Here is a 24,202-nt window from a genome sequence, read left to right on the forward strand (position 1 = left end):
CTCTTTTCATACTCACCTCTTCTACCTGAAGTAACTGTTCAGGAAGCACGCTGGTTTCATTTGCTCTGGTTTCTCCTATTAAAAGCTCCCCACTAGCTCTCTTCAGAACTCCTGCACAGTATGATAAAAGAGATCAAAGTTAAGATTAATTCTGTAGAAAAGTCAGCAGCCTACAACATATTCTGATATATTAATATGAAGCATAAAAAAACTCTCAAGAAGATGTAGAAGAATACTAATGTTATAATAAAGTCAAATTCAAGTTAAACACAGTTTCTTTTATATAATATGATGAAATCAACATCTGGTTGTACTTGTATTTGATACAAATGCACATATAATGTGTAAAATATTCTTTTGTCAGTAATGCATTTTTATAGTGAATGTGAAGTCACTTATTAGATCAGCTGTATAGAAATTATTTTCTCCTCTTTGTTCAAAGAATTATATCGATTGAACACTAATATATTTTTACAGCTTTTACTTATTTAGAAACACCAACACAGTAAGAATAAAAAGATGGTTAATTAGTACAGCTATTATAAGCAAAATTATGGTTTATAAAAATATAAAGAACAAGAGAAGTGCCTTAAGAAGGGCTGGTACAAAGCTCACTCATAAATCTTAGGGTAATGGGATATTGCACCAGTTTTGTAAAAGGCAAACCATTATATGCGGTTGAATTCACTTTTATCAGTGTTTCAAGAAATCTGGGTTCCTGAAGTGCATTGATGATTCCTATTCCAAGTGAAACAAGCACAAATGAAGGTGCTTGTTGGGGATTTGAAAGTCCAATGCAGCCTCAGCTGCAGTGACCACGAGATAGTGCAGTTCCAGATCCTGAGAGCACAGAGGGTGAAAATCAAGCTCACAGCCCCGTCTTCAGAAGAGTAGACTTTGTTTGGCCTGTTCCATTATCTGCCTGGGAAAGTCAAATAGGATAAGGCCTTAGGTAATGGACACAAGAAATTTGATTAATATTCAAGGATCACCTCTGCCAAGCTCAAGAGAGTTGAAAAAAATGGCAGAAGACCTGCATGCATCAACAAGAAGATGCTAGCTGAACTCAAAATGAACACAAAATGAAGCATACAGAGCATGGAAGTAAGGATGGATAACCTAGGAGGGACACACAAACAACTTCTGAGCATGGAAAAAGTTAAGGAAGCTAAAGCTCAAATGCCACTAATTTGGCCAGGGATGTCAAAGACAACAAGAAGGGCTTCCAGAAGTACACAGGCGATAAATGGAAGACTAGAGAAAACATGAGCCCATTGCTCAACAAAATGGGGGACCTGGTAACACAGATACAAAAAAGGTTGAGATATTGAATGTCTTCAACTCAGTATTTACTATCAAGACCAGCCTTCAGGAATCCCAGGCCAAGGAGACCAGGAGGTAAGGTTTGAGCAAGGAAGATGTACTCTTGGTGGAAGAGGATCAGGTCTGAGAATAACTAAGCAAACTCAACATATTGAAATCCTTGGGTCCTAATGGACATGCACCTGCAAGTGTGGAGGGAGCTGGCAGATACAGAGAATAAAACAGAGTACAATGTAACTGATAAAGGGGACTGATCTCTTAGGTCTTGAGCATAAACCATGGGAGAGACAGACACAGATAAATGCTCACTGGGCAAGAAGTGACTAAGAAACATGTTGAGAAGCTTTGTGATAAGATAATGTTACCAGGTGACCTGATGTCATGAAGAATGTGTAACCAATGGGAAATTGTTATTATAAAGAGAACCCTATATACATGCCATACAAGTAAAACCCTATATAAACGCCTTGTATACTCAACAAAATTGGCTTCTGATCCAAATTCGGATGTCCCTGTCTCTCCATCGCTGATAGGCAGATGTTGCAAGGCCACTCTCAGTAATCTTTGATCAATCATAGCAACTGGGAGAAGAGTCCAAAGGCTAGACTAAAGCAAATGTCACTCCTATTTTCAAAAAGGGCAAGGAAGATTCCTCAGGGAATCAGAGTCCTGTCAACGTCACTTCAACCCCAGGGAAGGCAATAGAGGTATTTCCAAGCACATTACAAAGAATTCATCAGGAGCAGTCAGCATGGCTTCAGTAATGGGAAGTCATGCTTGACCAACTTGATAGACTTCTAGATAGATGAAGAAATGATGGCCTGGTAAATGAGGGGTCAGACAGGATACTGTCTACACGGACTTCAATAAAGCCCATGTCTCCCATAAGATCTCATTATAGGACAAGATGTAGACAAGCTCTTGATTTGTGGACTAGACAAACAGTAAGGTGAGTTGAAAAGTGGCTGAATAGATAAGCCCCCAAATGCAGTGATCTGTGACACAAAGTCTAGTTAGAGGCCAGTAATTAGCAATCTATCTCAGAGGTCAATACTAGGTCCAATCCTGTTTAACATCTTCATTAATGATCTGGATGATGGGTTACAATGTACCCTCAGGAAGTCTGTACCTGACATCAAACTGGATGGCAGATGGTCACAGTGCAAATCCAGAAGGACCTCAACAGGCTGGAGAAATGGGCTAGAACCTCATAAACTCCAAGAAACAAAGTTATGAACCCGGGGAGGAACAAACCCAGGCATCAACTCATGCTGGAGTTCTCCCTGCTGGAGAGAAGCTTTGCATAAAAGGATTTGGGGGTCCAGAAGTACACAAGGTTGAGCATAAGCCAGCAAAGAAGGCTGATCGTACATGGTCTGCATCAAGCAAAGCATTTTCAGCAGGTTAAAGGAAATTACTCTTCCTGTCTGCTCAACATTGATGTGCCACACCTGGAGTGGTGTGTACAATTCTGGGTTACTCAGTAAAAGACAGACATGAACATACTGGAGGGTGTCTAACAAAGGGCCATGGAAGATGACAAAAGGAATGGAAGACAGGCTGAAAGCACTGGGACAGTTAGCCAACAGAAGAGAAAGCAAAGGGAAGGATACATCACTAATGTACAATACCTCAAAGGGGGGTCCAAAGAGGTCAGAATCAGTCCTCCAAAATGACTGGGCCAGTGGTCAAAAGCACAAACAGATGCAAAGCCAGGAGGTTTCCTCTGAACATCATGAAACACTTTACTGTGGTGACTATGCACCATACGGTTGTCCAGAGAGGTTATGGAATCTCTATCTCATAAGCTATCTCGACATAATTGTGAGCAATCAGCTCGAGGCCTTCCTCGAGCAGGGGCTGCTGGACCATATGAACTCCAAAGGTCCCTTCCAACCTCAACCATTTTGTGATTCTGTGAGTCACAAAGAGATACAAGAATAACACCAAAGGATATGGTATTTTAAAAATCTGTCTTGTAGCATAAAGCTGGTAAACAACACTGGTGTGGATATTTGTAACATACTTCATATGAAATTAAAAGAGGTTTTAAATGACCAGGTGCTGCTAAAGTACTGTTAAATATTACCTTCTTGGCATAACTTTAGAGGTCTTCAGTGATCTGAAGCTATTAGTGGGCAAGGTTTAAAGGGCTTTTCTCTTTCCATGAAATTTTTAGCATTGGATTTAATTTATCCAAAGTAGATCTTACCTTTCCCATAATCAATTTGCATTCTGAAAATAAACACTGTTTTTCATACACTTATACAACATTGTAGAGCTTTGAAGTTTTTGTGGTTGCTTGTTTTGGGCTTTTGGTTTTTTTTAACTTTTGGTTTTTTGTTTTTTTCCCCAATACATTTTTGTTTGCATTTTCAAAAGACACTGAGAGATTTGACCTGGGAAAAATGAAAGATAGAACATAAAACCAAAAGATATTAACCAGGCCATCAAACTCCCTGATCATTCAACACAGTAGCAGATTTATAGACAGTACGAGAAACTGGGGTTTTTTTTCAGCATGTTTTAATGTATTTTATGCATGCAACTTATGATGAAGTTTTTAACAGTTTTCTTCAGAAATTAGTCTAAATTTAAAAAACCCAAACAACTCTGACTGAATATTTTCCCTGTTTTCCATTTGGTGCCTTCTACCTTGAATTTACCCTTTCTTCCTTGCAACTTTCCTTTTTTATAAATATAACATCACATTCTAACCATGATATATAACCACAAGTAAGCTATATATTCACATTCTTGTATTATTGTCACTACTTAGATCTGATATTTATAACTTTCTATATCAAGACTTTAAATAGAAACATTTAACCTAAAATCCTTGTGTATTCACAGCTCTGTTGCCTTACTTGTTCAGAACTCACAGCTGATATAAATAGGTAGATTGCTGATGGTAGATTTGTGACTCCAGAGTCACAGGGAAAGAGCCAAATTATGCTTACACCCACACCAGTCATTTTACAGGTTACTTCATTATTAAACCAACATGTTCTACTAGATTATCCCACCTCCTTTTCTAATTAACAGTCTGGGCACTCCTGCTTCATACTTATATGTATCTCTACTTGTGCATGTAGGCTTACACACATAAAAAACTAAACTGGTCTTCTCAAAGAAGTCCCAGGTTCAAGTCTCCCATACTTTACTAACTTCCTACGATTTCTCATATTTTTGCTTACCCCAAATCTCATCTGGGCTGGCCTTAATATGGCTGGCCTTAATCTTCTTTGATTTTACCTCCAGCTAGCAAGGGTTGCCTTCACACTTTGTATTGAACATTGTACACTTAGGCACAGCCCCAATAAAGCCTCCTCTCTTCAGATGCTACTACAACCTTCCTCTCAAACACTATTTCCACAGAGACAGATAACAAATTATAACCTTCCTGTCCTGCAACTTCTTCACTTGTGTGGGAGACTAGAAGGATTGCTTCCTCAAAATGTTCTGGGGGTGTGTGTGTATGAGGGAAAGAGGCGGGTCAGGCCTTGTTCTGATGAGGCAGTGCATTGCTCCACACACTCCACGCCCCAGAGCCTATACCCCAGCCCCACAGTGGCTATCAGTCCCTGGCACATTGCAAGCAACGCTCCACACCCTGCCCCTGGAGCCCCAGTCCAGCCCCAGAACAGCCCAGAAAAGCCAAAGGGTGAACACATCTTGGCTCTACATCCTCTTGGAATCTCTATGAGCTGACCACCACTGGAAACAGGAGTGGTAGTTATGTTTATTCTTTTCTATATCTTTTCTATCTTCTTCTCTGTCTCCTAATTCCTTGTTCTTGAAATTTTTGAGTAACTTAAAATTGAATGGGCTTAGAGTTTGTAAAGTCGAAAGAGCTAAGTTAATGCTTTGAAAAATGTTTTATGTTGATTGAATGCTAGCCTAAACCTTTTGCCAAAGTACTCTGATATCCTGAAGTTGCCAGTAGTTTTTGCTGTTGTTATTGTTGTTGTTTTGACCTCTTGAGAATATTTTGTTGGTACTTGTACTTGTACAATGTCTAAATGAGAAAATATGAAAAACTGCAAGCCCTTTTAAGCATCATCAAGGACTTTAGGGCCTTACAACTTGTCTTCTGATGGTCTTGCCCTAATCAGCAACCTTGCATGGGAAAGAGAAGTACAGCATTATTCAAGGTACAGCTGCAACTCAGCCCAAATTAGTTTGCCACTGCAAACAGAAAGGCAGACATGGGTTGGAGGAAGCATACCTACCTAGACAGCCATTTTTCTACACAAATTCTCTGACTCCTCTCTTTAAATAGCACATATGAAACTGCATTTGCACAGATAGAAAGAAATGCATGTTATTCTTCTCACATGGTTGTTTAGAGAAGACAAATTGCAGAAAGAGAGCAGAAAAAATTTTGTGAATGTTGTGAAAGAAGATGGGGGCTGAAGGAAAACATGTCATTTTCTCATATTTGCTCCTTCTCCAGAGCATAATCCTTGCTATATATACCTTTCTTGAAATTGATGTTCTACAAACATCTGGTCTTGATGGACTGCTCATAATGTGTCTCCTACCTTTAGTTTAACAGCCAGGCAGCTTTAATAATTTTGATTGTAAATAATGAGAACAAGATTATATCTAGTGCTACACTTAAAATCAAAACTCTTCAGGACAGCTTTCCTTGTGTGTATTAAAATTTGTCTGTGATTATTCTTATCTTCAAAACAATTGTTTGCCCAGGTCCCCCTTATCTACAATTTATTTAGTTCTTTCTCCAATTCAGTGTTTTTCTGTTTTTGTAATGATTTCAAAGACCAACAAATGACAGTGAAACCTCTCGCATCTAACTAGAATTATTTTTATTTCTTGTAAGAAGTTCGATTTTTTTTCTATAGAATTCCATAGCTTTCCAATTTTTATAGCATTTAGGCCCATAAGAACAGTCATTGTGACATTATCTTCCATGCAGCATAGAATACCAAAGTATCAAGGAAAGCTTCTGTATGACTACTCACTATCTGTGTACAAACTAAGTAATGGTGCCATCAAAGTACCTCACAAACTGGATTCAGCCAGCTTGGTCAGAAATTTTATTGAAACCATACTGGAAATAATAAATCTTGCAGAAGTGGGAAGAACCATTCCTCCAGAAATATAAGAAACAATAAAAAATCCCTGACTAACTATGGGTCAATAAAAACCCTTCTGCTTTCTATCTTCTTTTACTCATTGTACTCTACTGAACAAACTGAACTGTGTGAAGGAAAGATTTTTGCAACTCTTCCCAGCCCCATGAGACAGATCTTGTAAACCCAAGGACTTGACAACTTTACCCAGTGTTTACAAGCACTCCACTGGAAAATGCCTTTCTTGGTATTCATTATCTGATCTGTCAGATAGTCCAAAGATCATCTTTCTTACTGAAATTAAGGGGGGAAAGTGAGATGAAAGCATATTAGATTTTTTTTTATTTTTTAGAAGCCTTAACAAGTAGCATCTGAAAACCCAAGAGCAAAGAAAAATCTAACTTAAATATGGAAAGAGAATGCAATTTGGCAGAGTTCTAAACTCCTGATTGCAGACAAACATGTTCCTGATTGCTTTAAAGAGAAGCGTGATGATGGAAGTACTAGTACATCTCACGAATTTACACTGAATGTCAACAGAGAAGTAGACTATCTCAACACAGTAGGCATGACAAGATGCTGCAGATGGAAAGGTTAAATAGTCAAGAAAAAAACTGGGGATGGTTACTCCTTTGATTGCATGAAATTCAATGCCTGTAATGGAATGAAGTGGGTTATGCACCACTGTAAATAAATGACAGAAAAAATACAGGTACCTTTTCTCTGAAAGGCAGAGTAGGAGTCTTGTCCAGATGTCACACTAACGTTCAGGGGTGGAACAAAACCATACCATCACTTGTTTGCCAAATAACTTTGCATGATTTTCTCCTTATTTTGATTTAAATGATAACTTGAAGAACACATTGGTAGTAGTGAAAATTTATATTTATACTATCTTTTTAGAAAAACTGTGCTTAGATAACACAAATAAATTTAAATTAACATCAAATCTTGGCATGTACATACTGCTCATTGAGGAGCACTAAGTTACTGCTGGTAAAGTCAAAAATTAAAATCAGGAACAACTGGAGGGAGAACAGTGAAAAGAACTTAAAGAGTGGAAAATGCAATTCAGAGAATTCTTTTCTCCAATCTGTGCAAAGTAAATTGTGAAAATGAGGATTCTGAATATATTACAGAAGATGCCAGATAAAGAACTCTCAAACTGAACTCAGAGACCTATCCATATCACCTAAAAAACTCTCTACATCCATCTCCCTACAGAGTTCACTCTGGTTCACTGTTTCCTTTGGTGCTATTGTGTGCCATGGGGTTACCATCAGAGAACACTGGTAGGCAGTACTTCCCTCTAACATCTATTTTCAACGGCCTAAATTGGTCTTCATAGGATTCCATTGTGCAAGCTGCAAAGAAACTTGTCTTGTTGCCAGCTAGAACTCTGAACTACATGTCTTTCTTTTCTTCACTGTTCTTTTTTTGGTTCACAAGCAACCTCCTACCAAAAGCAGAATCTGCAGAAGAGACTACATCCAAGCAATAATGCAATGAAAAAGTATGAAGAGAAGCCCAGGTGGCCACCTTGCAAATTTCCAATGTGGAAGCCTTCGACCTCTCCGCCCAAGAAGCAGCTATAGTCCTAGTGTAATGAGCTTTACAAACCCTGGGAGCCTCTTTACCCTTAACTACATACGCCTCTCTAATACAATCCCTTAACCATCTAGCTAAGCAAATCTTAGAAGCCATTTGACCCCTCTTAAGACCCCCTAAGAGTACAAACAATCTGTCAGAAGATATGAAATCTTTGATTCTTCTGTGATAAACCCTAAGTGTTCTTCTTACATCCAATTTATGCAGCCGTTGCTCTTTGTCATTGCTGGGTTTAGGGAAAAATGAGGGCCAAGAAACCGTCTGGTTTAGATAAAACTCAGATGCCATCTTTGGGACAAAAAAAAATTTTAAAAGAGGAACCATCCAAAGGACTACTTTGTTTCTGATGGAACTTTATACATGTTCTAAATACCAAAATAGAAGTACTATGGAATATAAAACAAAAAAACAATTGACATTGAAACAGCTATAAACATACCACTTGACACAAGAACATGAAAAAAACATTATTTTTGTTGCGTCTCTGTGTGAGTTACATAGATTAAAAGTCTCCTATGAATACTAAAAGCAACCAAAAAATAAAGGAAACAAGTACAAGGCTTCTGTCTATGCAATGCCTAGGGGAACTTTAGGTGACTTGGACATTCATCTACCTTTCATGAATTGGCCATCTTCACCTAATTTGCCAGCATTACTACTTGCTGAGCGCTGACATTTCAGGTATCTCTCACTGCAGAGATAGGCTGGATATACCCAACCTAGCTTTAATCCTCTGAGAGTATGGGTAACGTGTAGCACCATCAGCACACACTTCAGCCTGGGCTTATTCACTCTGCTTCTTAGGCTGGTTCTGCAGCCTGTTCTGCACTGTAAACCTGACCTTTGTACCCAAGTTAATTTCAAACTGCTTCAGACATATCTACACTCTTGACTCTGTCAAATTAAACAAGATTTCTAGTAATAAGGCTTCTAAATAAGTAAAGAAGATGGTCGTTATATTGTCTAGTCACATATTATAATGTGTTACAATGAAAACGAAACAAGGATTCTAACCAACCTTTCTCACCAAAAAACTCAGCCATCATCAGTGGAAACAGTAAGATTATCAACCCAATATAGGACATTAACAGAGACAATCTTAAATCCGTTTTGGAGCTTAACACAACCTGGAACTACTGGGAACATAGCCTTCATTCTCCCACATCAAATAATCCTTCACTTTCACTACAACTGAAATTTCCAACAATATGAAATTAAATAACATCAATAAACCTTTCTTCTAGTCAGGCCTCTTGTTAAAAATTTCTCTGGACATGTCCTCTTTTCACAAACTATCTGCAAAGATATCACTGAGCAAAGGGTTGTGAATAGAACCACCTGATCAAAACAGCAACTCTAAAAACAAAAGTATGTCTGAAGACTTCATTAAAAGCACCTGAAAAATATTTACCCTCACTTGGTTCTTCAGGGCAAAATGAATTCCATGGTTTTTTTAGAATGTACCTTCTAACCACAAGACTGTCTCCTACAAGATCTAATAGTATTTCCTGTTCAGATTTAAGTAGAGGTACCAATTAAGAACCTACTTGCTACAGACATGATGAGTCTAAAAGAACATTTCTTAAAAAAGGCCGTTTAACACTCTTTGGAGAAACAGTTTGGGATGTAATTAAGCTTGGAAAATGCCTGCAGGGCAATTTTTACTTCCTGGAAAGTAAAATATTTCTTGCTAATGTTGAACTCTTTAAGTTTTCTGAATTACTGGAGACCACATGCCCTACAATACAGTCACATAAATACCAAATAAATTTCCCATTCAAGGCTTTTTAAATTTTTTTACACTTTCTCACATAATACAGAAATAAAAAGTACATTTGTCATTGCCCTTACTGAATGTATACCCTGCCCAACACATGAGGAAAACTTCATAAGTTTATTCTAACACCTCTTTCTAGAATCAAGGCCATCGAACATAAGTTATAATAGCTTAACATTTCTTGGGAATTAGAAAAACCAAGTGACTAAATACAGATATATAGTATATATAGAAATATAGAGCCAGAAATGCACTGAAGTCAGTAAGAAAAATGGAATGCCCATTTTATTAGAGCTTTGATGTATATTCTGAAAATATATAGGTTAACATGTATTTCTTTATTTTGGAGCGTCAATATTACAGGTGAAGAATACATCAACAAAATGTGTGCCTTGGAACTCTTCTTATTATTTAATACTTTTATTTTCAGCAATATAGTATTCTGAGACTACATCATTCCCAAAACACCTTTCACCTCAGCTTGACTACAGAGATAGTAAACATTTGACTTCACCTATCCTCTCTCTCCCAGAGCAGCCTGGCCTCATTTCTGGTCTGATCTTTTCCTGCAATAGAACAAAAGCTCTTGAAAGCACTTCTCTCTCATGAATTGGAGTCTCTACTGGCAGAAAAAGCAGACTAGAAGAATGTTTATGAGCATACTCCTGGCAGGTTTTATTCCCCTGAATTTTCATGATACCAAGTTCTCCTGAATAAAATTAGATGGAAAAAAAAGAGTGAGTTTGGGACCTATAGCAAATGCAAACCTGAGGCTTGACCATTTTACTGATGTAGAACCTCCTTCTGTAACACACCCACTGAAGCCAGTGGGATAAGCATGCCAGTAAACCTGGTAGACATGAGTTAATGTGAGAAATACAGGTTAAACAAGGACTATATCCTTAAGCAGTTAGTTTCATGTACATTAAGATCAACTAAACTGATATTAAAGTCAGTGCTTTTCTCTCTTGAAAAAGGCAGCTTACAAGGACAAGTTCAGAAAAAGTCAGTTTCAAAGAATTCAGACTCCAAGTATTGTGTCCTATGTGAGACACAGGATTTTAGAGAATCCAGCAGGAGATCTCTTGTTACACTGTTTGACAGTTTTACATCATGGCCATCCATCAATATCTACAGTTAGTATATCACATCTTTATAGAGAGTAATCAGTTATTTTCTCCAAGTCATTGTGCTCAAATGTAAATCTTCACATTTAGAAGCTTTTTCAGTGGATATGGTAACACATTTATTTGAAAGATAGGATGACATAAATTAGGTCATTAATGTTTAAAATAGATTAAAATTATTCTTTGCACAAAGTAAACGAATAATTCAGGACAAACATTCATTACCTTGAACATTCTTATTCCTCTCTGTAAATGAAGGGAGCAGCAGAATTTCTGTAGAGAGCTCTTCAACTTTTTCTTCCATTAATAAAAAGAGTTTGATAAGTTGAGAAAGACATTTGAGTTGATACAAGGTTAAGCAGAAGTTCCGTCCTTTCCTGTGGTATTCCTGGGAAGCTAGTCAAGCAAAATTATAAAATAGCTTTTATTATAGCTGGATAAAAAAATAGATCCTGCAAAACTGTTTATGCAAGACAGTATAACTTATCAAGCAATTTTATTTTTCTTATAATATAATGTATCTTTTTCTCATTATAAAATACTGTTACATTATTTTTTCCAAAGTCTTCAGCACTTCTGAATTATCAGTGAGGTTCCAAATGAATTCCAGGATTTGTTACTCATTAACTAGGACTTTTTCCATGCAATGGATCGACTCAGAAATGTTCTCACCTGTGTTTTACAGAAAACCCAGTGTGTTGTAAAAGCCGAAAAGGAAAAAAACACATCATTACTGTATTTTAATGGTTTGGGACATCACATCACTTGTCATTCTGCAAGTCACCTTGTCTGTTTAACAATCTGCTAGCACAATACAGTTGATGAATATGACATTTGAGTGAAAGAAACATCAATCTGACACTCCACAACTTTAAATATGTGGGGTTTGAAAACAAGTGAGACTGTCAGTGAGAAAATATCAGCAAGTATTATAACTATAAGCATTTGGTATTTAAAGGAAGAAACTGAACATTTTATTTTGAAAGGTTAACACATGCACTCATAACATATAATCATGTCACATCAACCAGGGAACTCTGATTTCAGCACAGTCAGACTATAAATGTGAGACGTTTCCAATTCAGTATTACCAAACCACATGGATTTAAGTACTTTAATTTTAAAATGTCTTTAAATGTAACAAATTTCAACTTCTATGGAAATTGTGGTGAGCTGATACCATGTTCCTACACAGTTCTGCTGCAGATGTAACATCAGTAGAACAGTTAATCTAGAAAGTGTAAGAGGGAGAGCCAGATTACTTTGAAAAATATTTCAATTACTCTGAAAGATGAAAACAAAAATAAATTGACTGAAATGTACTTTTATGCTTCAAATCTTTCTTACCTTTGCAATTTTAAGTACTTTGCACCCTCCTTTTCCCTCAAAGATCCTAAATATTTTTTTAGGCATTTACAAATCACTTTTAGATAGTCGTAGATCTAAGCAGCACAGCTGAACTCTGAATATTAATTCCATAATTTGCTAACCATGTAATTCCAGTTTTGCAGCCTTAGAGACTGGACTGCACATTTTGCATCCACATCTGAATTTCCTCAAAGTTTCAAACAGATGTATTCATGTTAGTCCCTTGCATTTCTAAGAATGTCAAAAGAGTTATGCGTAATTGCCTCTGTTAGTCTCTTTCCTCTCTGAATAATGAGTAAATAACAAATATACCACTGGATTTCTATTTTAAGTCTTAAACCTTAAAAGTCACTTTCTGCTATTTAGAGGATTTTACTCCTTACCTGAAAACTAGAGAATATAATCTGAGTTTAACCGCTATGAAAAGACTGCCTAAATATGCAATGCAAGAACCACAAAACACATAATAAAAATGAACACAACACTAGTTCTATCTCCTATAATTTTAAAACCTTGTGATGCTTCTGCCCCATCTACCGAGGAACAAGGAAACTTATTTGATTGCCTTAAGTGATATTTTTCTTATTAGACTGAATGAAAGTGGCTGTAGAAGAAAAAGGTATACCACACTAATGCTATTTTTAGAATACATTAACAAATTCCGAAAAAGTAAAAACTTGCACTTTTAATGATAATTAAGAATATGTTTCAGTTTTATTGTACATTATTGTATTTTATTATACATATTCAGTTATATTATTTCTCTGAAATGAAAATTCATTTATTTAGTGCTTGATGCTCAAGTAGTGTGCACAGACCTGAGTATCCAAAGCTTGACTACAAGGCCTTATATACATTCAGATCATTAGGTTTAAAATACTCATGGCAGCATTTAATTTTGAAGACCACTGACCAGCCTGCTTGAACAAGCACATCACTCTCCATGTTTTGGCAGAGTAGAATAGAAAGGCACTTCTTTCTAGGATCCTATCCATCCAACCCACAGAGGACCTTATACAGGGTGGCTGAAAGCTCATGAAGCTAAACTCAGCCAGCCATGAATCAGTTAAGCAATGGCATTCCAGTCTAACTGCAGGATGTAAAGGAAATGGAGAAAGTTACATGATACAAAACAACTTCCTTCCTGAACCACCTGCAATTTATTACTATCATTCTCCTAAATATGATTTCTTTTCTGCATGTCTGAGTTTAATTCATATAGTCCTTGTACAAGGAAATACCTGCAGCAGGATCTCTGGATACAGACAAATATCAACAGTACCTCAATAGCACCTCCTAATAACAGGACATGTTGGCTTCCTGCTAAAGCAGTACCTAGAGAGAAGAATTTCTAAAATGGGACAGGAAGGCTGCTACAGAGGCTATAGAGAGGTAGAGTGTGTTCTACAGCCTTTGTCGGTGTGCCAATGAGCTGATTTTGCAAATATTGCTCAAAAAAAGTTGAGATCAGGACCTAAACAAACACAGAGATCTAAGAAAAGGTTCTGAGCTCCTGAACATGGCCCCATGTTTCCATCTCTGCCAAACAAGAATCACACCAATACTGCTGTACAAAAACAATGCCTATGCTGATGATTCCTAAACTGCTCTGGAGACCAAATCTGCTAGCAGAAATATCCTAAGTCAGGAAAATGAGCTATCTTTAGCTACACCAGAAAAGATTCAAATCAAGCAGTCTCAGGGATCACTGCAGTCTGGCTGCTTCTTGAGGAACAGGGAGTCAAGCATGATAACACAGCCTGAGGACAGCCAGGGCGTGACATACTGCAGATACTAAGCAAGGTAGACCCTGAGATGATGAGATTTCAACCAAGACTCCAGATCATCAGCCAAGCTCATGGTGATGACACAAATCTGAGGTCAAGTCAGGAAGCTAATTCACCCTTTTGAGTCTGGATCTGGTCTGGTGAATGCAACCACAAGTCAGGCACAGTTCAGTGACTACGCAGTGGAACCATAATGAGAAGGCAGGTTCAAGCTCAAGGCAGGAAAATTGAATCACGGGGTCCACAGCTCTGGGGGAGATGAATATCAGGACACTTGTGATGTAGTTCAAGCAGGGACTGACAACCCAAGTGCAGCTGAAATAGATCTCTTGAACGGGCTGTGGTGTAAGCCCCTGAAAAGGCTGGTCAGAGCCTTCAGGCTCACTAATGCGCACAAGGCTTTGTTGTATAGCTCTTAGGGAACTTTAGTTTTCAGACAAAAACCTCAGAAAAACTGGGAAACTGTCTTTCTGTTTCATGGAGGACAGCACAACTATTTTGCTAAGAGGAGAAAAGAGAGTACTCAAGGTTTCTGCTATCTAAACTGCAGTTCTTTCTGGACGATAAGAGAGAGAGAAGACAAAAAAATTACTTGAATTAACTTGAACCTGCACTGCATTTATTTGTAGCAAGTAAATAAATCTTGATAGCTCATTGCACAAAACTGGAATGAAGCAAAGGAGTAAGCTCAAAACTTTCATGCAATAAACATCTCTACATTTAGATAATCTGTACTCTTGAGTTCGTGTCACACAGAGGCAGAGTGGACCTAAAGGATATTTTAATTTATTCAGGAATGCTGACTTACTACCCCAACTATCAGGCACCACAAATCTGTCAACAAAAATCTGTAACACAAGAGGTTACTCTTAGACAGCTTTTCTTATAGAAAAAGAAGACCCAAGTAAAACCATTACTGGATATCTATCTATGTGTGCAAGATTTGTGTGCTCGTGCCAAGGCAGCTGATGCAGTTATACAACACTGGAGAAACTAGGGGTACTATTTTCAGGTTTGGTCTTTCGTGTTAGCAGAATGTACTGAAGCTGAAGAAATTTTCTTAAGATCTGAAGGACATGCCACCCTTGTCGAAGAATAAAGCTGTCCATTTTACCAGAGACCATTTGGCTGGATGTAGCTGGACAGATGGTAGCATAGAATTTCACTTCACCAGTGATGAAGTTGAAAGGTGCCCATATGAATTCTAAGACAGCTAATAAGTTAATTGAAGTATCTTTCAAGCAACACAAAGTGAAAGACATTCTATAAAAACACTTGATTATTGCACATGACCTTCTTCTAAGTACTTAAATTCAGTAGCAAGGTATCTGCTTTATCTTAGCACTTTTAAAGATTTTCCCTTACCTCTGAAAAGGAAGACACATGAGAAACAAGGCTGAGCTAGATCTAGATGACCTGTGTATATCTGGTAACTTGTGATTTTATAGCAAGTTTCAAAAGTGATACTTTCCTCAAAGCTGTAGCTCTTTAAACCATTAAAAAAGTGCTCCAATGCCCTTGGTTATAGTCTGGAGGCACTCAAAATCTCAAAAGGCATAAGAAAACATGAATGAGACCCATAAGCTAAATGTAACTTCTGTTACTTTTTTTTTAATGAGCATGGCACCTCAAATACTTTAAAGAATTTTGAATTCACAACATCTCAAAAGCTGAGTGCCTAATTCTGATAATTTCAACTCATCCAGGCATGTGACACAGTAAAGTGTGGCACAGAAATACCTGCATCAGAGGTGAGCTTGCTCTAAATGTTAAAGAATAACATTATGACAGTACTGCTCTCAGATTAATTAGCCTTTACTACTTACTCTACAGAGCCACATGGCTAAACTGCTTCTGAGACTTATGGTGGAATCCTTGGAAAGCAACCTGATGACTGTTTTCTTGAGTGATTACAGTGGGGATTTCTCCCTCAGCAGGAACCAAGGGTCTAAAACCCTCTTTAACAATTATACTATAAAGTACCTTCCTGATACACAATACATTAAATATCATTCATCTGTCCCCATTTCTAAGACTTGATTTCATGTAAGACAGATCTATAATAGTGTTCTACTACAGACACAAGTAGGCAATGTCAGGATTTTCATTCAATAAAGCTATATAAGGAAGAAAATAAGAATAAATAAAATAGTGAAACATTAAATTTAAAATCTAACTTCAACCTGCATACATAAGAAATGGAATTACTATTTTACTAAAATCCAAAAAGAAAGACTAATAAAGCAAAACAAACTCAGCTGCTGACATTCACTGCATATAGGGGTATTCCAAGAGGTAAATTTTCAAAGTCGTGCACAGGGAGTTACATACATAAAATTCCATTAACAATAATGTGTTCCTCAGATCTCAGTAGTATTAACTTTTAAGCAATGCTATAACTATTAAAATGATCTAAGTGACACTATAACTATTAAAATAATCTTGCATTTATGACAGCATTCATCTGCACACTATCTCCTAAACAATATATAAGTTATATTATTCTTTCATTTGCTTTTAGTAAAGATATATTCCATTTTTATGGACATCTGCTCACAGTTTTCTCAAACTGTATGTTGGTATACTATTTTTAATGCAACTGCTAGGTTTAAATAATTGGTATTGCTGGATATAATCAGTAATTTGCTTATACTGTAAAAAGCAACTTAGTATTTCTGCACAACAGATGTAATACACCGTATTACACAGAACTAAATTATTACAAACAGTGCCAGCAGTTTTCTATACACAGCACTTAAGATAATTATAAAAAATCATCTTCATTACTGCAAGCTAGCATTTTTTTAACAGTTTAATTTGGATTTGTTACAAGATACATTCAAGTCACATGGATACAATTACTGCAAACCCAAGAAGCTATAAAATGTTCCTAAATAAATCCCTTTGACCCTGTTAATGTCTGCTTCTTATTAATCTAAGGCTACGTTGTTTGTAACATGAATTTTTATGGAATATGAAAAAGAAAGGGAATCCCTTAACAGTTGTTATTGATTCCACCATTTACTCACTCAAAGATAAGTGCCATTTACAAAGCAGAACAGATGCAGATGCTGACAGAAATGTAAACAATTGTTGCATGGCTTACTGCCAGATTCTAAGCCAATACATTAAATTCCAAGTGAAGCACATTTCCCCTATAGATTGCACTTATTGCCACTTCATTTCCTATGTGCTCTGTCTCTCTATTGCTGCGCCTGGCACTAAGCTATTTTCACTTTGTTGGTGACCCCTGAGGCCTAGTCCTACCTCACATAGCCATTAGAGAAGGGAATTGCATGTGTCTGACATGGTCTGAAACCAATTATTTGATATTTTCTTCAGAATGATGCCCAACTCTGTTGGGAATGAGCAATCATGAAATAATTTACCTCCTGATTTAATTTTTTTCTGCACAAATTAGTTGCAGCCTGAGCTAGCTATACACAGCTGCTTGTATCTCTGTCTTATCAAGATTCTACTTGAAATGGTGAAAAAGGAAAGGAGAGACTAGAGTTGAACAGAAGAAATTGGGGAATCCTGCTTTAAAAAGGCATTGACAAGTTTATCAGATATACTGATCACATGTGCTCTCTACTGATTGAAACTGACAGACCTAGAAAGAAATATTAGTAATGTAAACTGTTACCTGAGTGGTTAAGACTTTTTAAATATGTCTTGCTTTGTGGCTCCCTGTTAGGTGCAGTGAGACCCAGGAGTTCCAGGATCATCTGGTAAATCAGCCCTCACAAAAAAACTATAAATTGGCATTTTTTTGTCCATTTAAAAAAAAAGGTCACATATCTAAAAATGGTAAACATTTTCTTATTAGACATCTCCATTACTGTGTGACTCTCATAAATGCTTACCCTATACATCCATACTGTGCACGTGGCAAAAAAATGCAGTGAAGTAAGGGATCTCAACTTATATATAAACATGATAAGCATGCGTAAATTTGCATATATTAACTGAGGGTCTCTCACAGATATGTCACTGCCAGATATTAAACAACCTCAGTGAAAACCACAGTAGCTTTTTGAAAGATTCACTACACAGGAAACTGATTAGAATTTATTAATTTTATTTTTTTAAATTTTATTTTTACTTATTTTATTGATCAATTATTAAAATCTGCTCCATAATGTTTCCCAATAAAAGGAGATAGTTTTGACCTAATAGTGAAGGTTGATTCCATGTCAGGTTGCTAGATGTTTGCTGCCAAGTGCTGAAGTTCTTTATAAACTCTGCATGGGTAGGTTGGCCAAAATGAAATCTTTAATTGTAAATCATGTTTACTGACCAACTAATGAATACAAGGATCAACCAGTGCTGGAAACACAGGATGGAGAATAGGAACATTGAATCACAGTCTGACTTCAAATTTATGTTGTCATCCTAAGCAAGTGATCTCACAAATATGGCTCCTTGAGAGAATACAGCTCCTTTGCAACCCTGAGGGAAAAAATACAGAGACTTCCTGAAAGAATCTGAGGATGAAGTGCCTTGTAATCATGTTCAAGAAAATTACTTTATACACAGATACCTATCTCAGTTTGCTCTGAAACCAGAGACTCAACCTCCTTAACTCTCAAAAGTATGCATAACCTCTAATAGATTACAAGACATTCCTATCATACACTTCAATTCTTGGTCAACAGTGACACTTTAAACAATTCAAATGTAAATTAATTATTCTGTTTCTGAATTAGAACTAACTAACTAACTGGTTAATTTAAGGAATTTAGCATCTGAAATACAACAATTTTTTGATAATTGCCAAAATACTGACATAGCAGACATTTTTTAATCATCCCTTCAACTAAAATGACTTTAAAACCTTTACATAGGCAATAGTTGCAGTTGTTTCTAGCAGTTAAGAGAGGTTTTTTGGATGCTATTCTACAATTAGTAATTTCTTCTGAAGTAATAACTATCACCAAAAAGCCCTTTTTGAAAACTGCAAGAAATATCTTATGACAAAATTATGCTCTCAGTAATATTTCTCAGAGATTTGAAACAATATTTTGGCCTTGCCAATGACATAAACTGCTTCCACAAGCATTTTTTTTATTTTTCTTGCCTACACTGTGAGCTGAGGGAGTTACCACATTCTCTGAAGTCTTCACACTCACACAATATAAACATCAAAAGTAAGTCTAACAGACAGAAAAGAGGGAAGACACTGCCACTTAAAAACATCTAGAGAAATGTTTCAAAATTCATAATTTATAAACAAATATTTTGTAGAAAGACTGATTAAAAGAAGGACTAATCACATGTGTCAGTAAAGACACAAGTTCCCAGTCACTGAGCTGAGATTACACAATTAAAACCTCATGCATGAGCTGATAGTATGGTGCATAACAGAACACGTAATTTCTGTGTTATGGAAAATTGCTGGAATTTCCCAGCACATGAACATAAAATCAGTACACTGTCTCTTGTGCTAGAGTACAAAGATCTGGTTCTTAGCCAGAGGATGATCAGCATGTGAATCTACTGAGGCAAAGGAAACTCTTCTGGAAAATCTGAGACCAGTAACTGATCTAATTTCAGACAGTCCACAATATTTCTGGGCACTGTGTGCTAGATTTCTAACTAAGAAGTTGGACTGGGTTTTCACCATCCTTAATCTCTCGAGGTCAGATAGACCAGAATATAACCACTACCTTGCTTTGTTCAGTAAATGTAGTGAAAAGTACTAAAAAAATGACTGAAAGCCTTGTTTTTCAAAAACTCAGTACATACATTGGCCCCTTCATTGAAGATAGAGGGGTTTTTAAAAATTATGACTAAGTCTCAGTGAAAAGGGTATTAATATTGCAATTTAATATGTTACAACTATCTTGTGGGCCTGACACTGTTCCCTAATTTAACCACCTATATTATTTTTCAAAACAAACTACTTGCAACTAAAATAATTTTGACTTTTTACAAAAGTACAATTTTTATGGCAGAAGAGGTTGTCTTTTTTGACAAAAATCATGACAAAAATCAGTCAAGACCATCTTATTAATTTGTGATTAATGATGGTAGATGGAGATATTGAAAAGACTCCTGAAACAACTTTCTTTGAATCAATTCTGCAGGAGCATATTTTAAAGACATTTTTGAAGTGTTCTCTAATCTGCTATAGTCCTACACACTCTTCTTCATGCAGGCCCATATTCTGAAGTAAAAGAGAGACTTTCATGATAATTGTCCCTCAGATTTTGTCACATTTTACTATTAAAGAAGAAACTACAGTATATAAATGTCAAATTGACTTCTGAACATTCACAAAATGTCAGACTATAGAGTAAATCAGTTTTCATCTTTTACACTTGGGAGGAGACTGCAATGATTAGAGAGCACAGTGAGTTAAATGCTCTCTTCATTCTGAGGAAGAAAATGCAGGTATGCTGTGAAAACACAAAGGATGGTAATTAGCTGGTGTTCACCAATTGTGAAAACATTAAAAAAAATATCAAGAATGAAACCACGTGCCTTTCAATCTCTGAAGAATTCTGAATATATTTGAATACCTGTTTAAAAAGATGAAGTGGAAGAACACTTCAGTCTTAAAAAATAGAAACCAAAAGATCATAAAGAATTTAATGTTAAAAAATATTTCAATAATTGTAAAAACAAAGTTTAATAAGTAAATAACAAGATAATAAAATTTTCCAATAAGTGTATTTTCAATATGACAAAGAGTAAGTAAGGAAATGTCACTGTCCATTGTCATAATTTAGGCTTAATAAGCCATTTCAAGCAAAAAGATGCTCTAAAAAGATAGAAGGTCTTCAGGCACACTACCCACTTTGCAATTTTGCCAGTTCAGCTGACATTTCCGTAACTTAGATACTGTTCTCTTTCACCATACTATAAGCTTAAAATACAACAAGCTTAATGCTTTTGTAATATTTATAAAATATCATTCTCACAACAGAAACACATTCGTGGTCCTAGGGATATTACGGTGTTATAGCTTTTAAGAGTGTACTTCCATTTTATTAAAACTTCAACTCTGCATGTTCAAACAGATGATTTTATTTTCTTCTCAGTATTATTCATATTTTCATTTAATATAGTTGTGCAGAAGAAATCAAACACAATAATTGCAAGGATAATAAATAAGTAATACATGACAAAGAAGCTATAAAATACATTATTTCCAATATTAAATTTAAGGATATTTATTTTGTAATGGGATCTCGTTATCCCTGTCAAAATTTTATAGGATTCCCAAGGAAGACAGAAAACTGCAGAAATTTGTATCATATCAACAAATATGTGCACTGATTTTCAATTTCAAATTCATATTTTAAATTCCCACCAGCACTATTTGTTCCATTATTTTAAATAGCTGACAAACCTATTGAATATCTCAATGTTGACTGGTTTATAATAAAAAATTAGCAATCTCTGGCATATAGAAAGCAAAACAACTAATGAGTGTATCTGCACTTTTATTCAAACCCTATGTAGTAACATTTTTGCTGTTGTCATTCTGTGTATTCTGAGACAGTTACATATGCATCAGAGAGAAGTGCTGAAGTTTTACTTGACACCTGTTACCTCCCATCTTTCATGGATGGAATCCATGTTTTTTTACTCCACCTGTGTAAGGTATGGAGAAGATTGTGCCATACCTCACAGTATCAGAAGACAGGCTGAGATAGTTGAGTTTGTTCAGCATGGAGAAGAGAGCAGGGAGACATTAGAGTCCTCTCTAGTAGCTAAAGGGGCTACAGAAGAACTGGAGACTAGGGCAGGGAGTGACAGGACAAGGGGAGATGGCTTCAAATTGAAAGAGGGTAGCTGTAGATTAGATGTTAGGATTGAATTCGGGGTTGTGTGGGTGATGAGGCACTGCAACAGGTTGTCCAGAGAAGCTGTGGATGCCCCATCCTTGGAAGTGTTCAAGGCCAGCTTGGATGGTACTTTGAGAAACCTGATCTAGTGGAAAGTGCTCCTGCCCATGACAGGGGACCTGGAAATAGATGAACTTTCAGGTCCCTTCCAACCCTTACAATTCTGTGAATATATGTGCAGAGCAGCTCAAGGGGTCAGTAGTTGCAGTGGGACTTGCACACAGGTACCATTCTTTCCATATCTTGTTTTATATAAGTCCCTAAAGCCCTGTTCCTACAGAAGTTATGTTGCCAGGCACTCTGTAATGGGACAGAGAGATTAGAAATAAATGACAGAATGAGATGCCAAGCAGGCAGCAATATAATGGAAGCACGTGAAGAAATTGCTGGTTGTGCACAAACAGAAACAACATCAGCATGTCCACAGGAGGGGATCAGCAGGTTATTGTGGGTCTCCTGAAGAAAAAACATGAGGGACATGCAAGGAAGCAAGGAGGATGAAGTTCCAGTTTTTATTATAACTTCCTTATTTTTGTCTTTATAATGTCTAAAGACCACTACAATAGTTATGTGGGTCTTCAAATACCCTGAAGTTTAAATTTATCAAAAAAGCCAGTTTCAAATAATATCTCTAATTAAATTCTGAAACTTTGTAATTCTAAACATTTGGCCCTTAGGAACACATTACATATTTAACTGTGTAAAGTGAAAGCTTGCTTGTACCAGTCCAAGGATTTGGACAAGAGAATGAATTTGATCTGCAGAAGCAAGATGTCATACTAGATATTATCATCCGTAATCCACATGGACTACTTTGAATTATGTGCCTTCCAGCACTTAAGAAAGATGCAACAGGACTTTCAGGAGTGAACAGCAGCAAGTCAAGTGACTGAAACACTTTCCCCTTTCACCCTCATACTTATTAAAAAAAACAGATAGTGGACTACGAGGAAGAAAACATAGTGGGAAACCAATTGTAACTACAGCACAAATACTGTAAATGATCTGCAATAAATGGTTATCTGTAGAGAAATATAAAAAAGTTGCAAAGATATAAATATTAATAGTAATATTAAATATTAATCCAAGTTTGAAACTCTTTAATTTCCAGATATAAATGGGAGATGAATTACATGAAGTTATTGAGATTATTCCCAGATGTGAAGAGTTGGGATATTTTAAATGATACAGTCACTAAACCAGAAAGAATTAGTACTATTTTAGGTATATTTTTAGTAGAAAAAACAAAAATCAGAGAAGAATGATTGTAGGCCACAATGGTGGATATTGAGATCGTAAGCCAAGTGAACATAAATTACACACAAGGATAAAAGCAAGTCTGAAACTAAAGCTCTTAATTTCAAAAAGAAGAAATTATAAGATAATGGGAATAAAACCATATGCACATAAACAGAGTAGAAAAATAAAATTTAAGTTAAATGTGCAAAACCCAAAACTCGTACCTCAAGTTAGCTCTTTAGCAAACTGCTGGGAATATGTAAGTATAAGTGGGCTTAAAATAGGTTTTCCTCACCAAGTACTTTATTTTAACATCCCAAAGTTTTCTTCACTTCAACAAGTTACTCCAGAGCCTTTTTCTCTTCTTGCTCTCAACTCCACTGCACAAATGCAGCTCTTATAAATGGTACTGCATGCTTCTATTTAAGATTAGCTATATGCCATATTCATTTTAGGTGTTTCACAAATACAATATATTATATAGGAAGTCATGAACATTTAAAGATAATTGTTTTAAAATATATTCTTATCATATTCTGGAGAAAGAAAATTATATTCTGGTTTATATTCTGGAGAAAGAAAAGAGAAGGGAAGCCTACTAGACATTTAACTAAAAGGATATATACTGGGGTAAAAATGTAATGCATTAATATTAAAGGATATCTCTGAAGATACTTTATATTTTAATTGTTTTCTAGCTAAAAATGTGCTTAGTCAAGTCAGCATTACTTTAGTTTACCTCCACTTTGCAATAATATTTTTCTTAAAAAAAATGAACAGCTGATATTTAGCAACACATTTTCTATTGCCTCAGATTTTAAAAATAAAGTTCAGTTATGACTTTAAATGTTTAAGGGTACCTGGAAAGTTTGTGACATTTAAAAATATTAAGTCAATCAATTTGAAAATGTCAGAAAAAATAAAGCTCTATTCTCTGTTTCATTTTAACCACAGGAAATTTAAAACCCCAGCTAATTAGTCTACATAAATATCTATACTCTGTTTATACACAAAAACCATA

The 24,202-nt window shown here is 36.1% G+C and overlaps 1 protein-coding gene and 1 long non-coding RNA gene across 3 annotated transcripts in view; one reads left to right on the top strand and one right to left on the bottom strand.

The window, feature by feature from the left end:
* The window catches only part of KIAA0825 (KIAA0825 ortholog), a 203,510-nt gene that overhangs the window by 148,927 nt on the left and 30,381 nt on the right, over positions 1-24,202 (bottom strand). For both annotated transcript variants that reach the window (XM_062512691.1, XM_062512692.1), the window contains 2 exons: positions 11,157-11,327; positions 17-111 (listed from right to left, as the gene is read on the bottom strand). In XM_062512691.1, coding sequence (XP_062368675.1) covers positions 17-111; positions 11,157-11,327 — 266 coding nt within the window. The remainder of the gene's footprint in view (positions 1-16; positions 112-11,156; positions 11,328-24,202) is intronic.
* LOC134056132 (uncharacterized) lies at positions 4,929-8,587 on the top strand. Its single transcript, XR_009934132.1, has 2 exons — positions 4,929-5,055; positions 7,869-8,587. It is a non-coding gene; the product is annotated as an uncharacterized LOC134056132 (long non-coding RNA).

The sequence above is a fragment of the Cinclus cinclus genome, chromosome Z, assembly GCF_963662255.1.
Source record: "Cinclus cinclus chromosome Z, bCinCin1.1, whole genome shotgun sequence".
Taxonomy (NCBI): domain Eukaryota; kingdom Metazoa; phylum Chordata; class Aves; order Passeriformes; family Cinclidae; genus Cinclus; species Cinclus cinclus.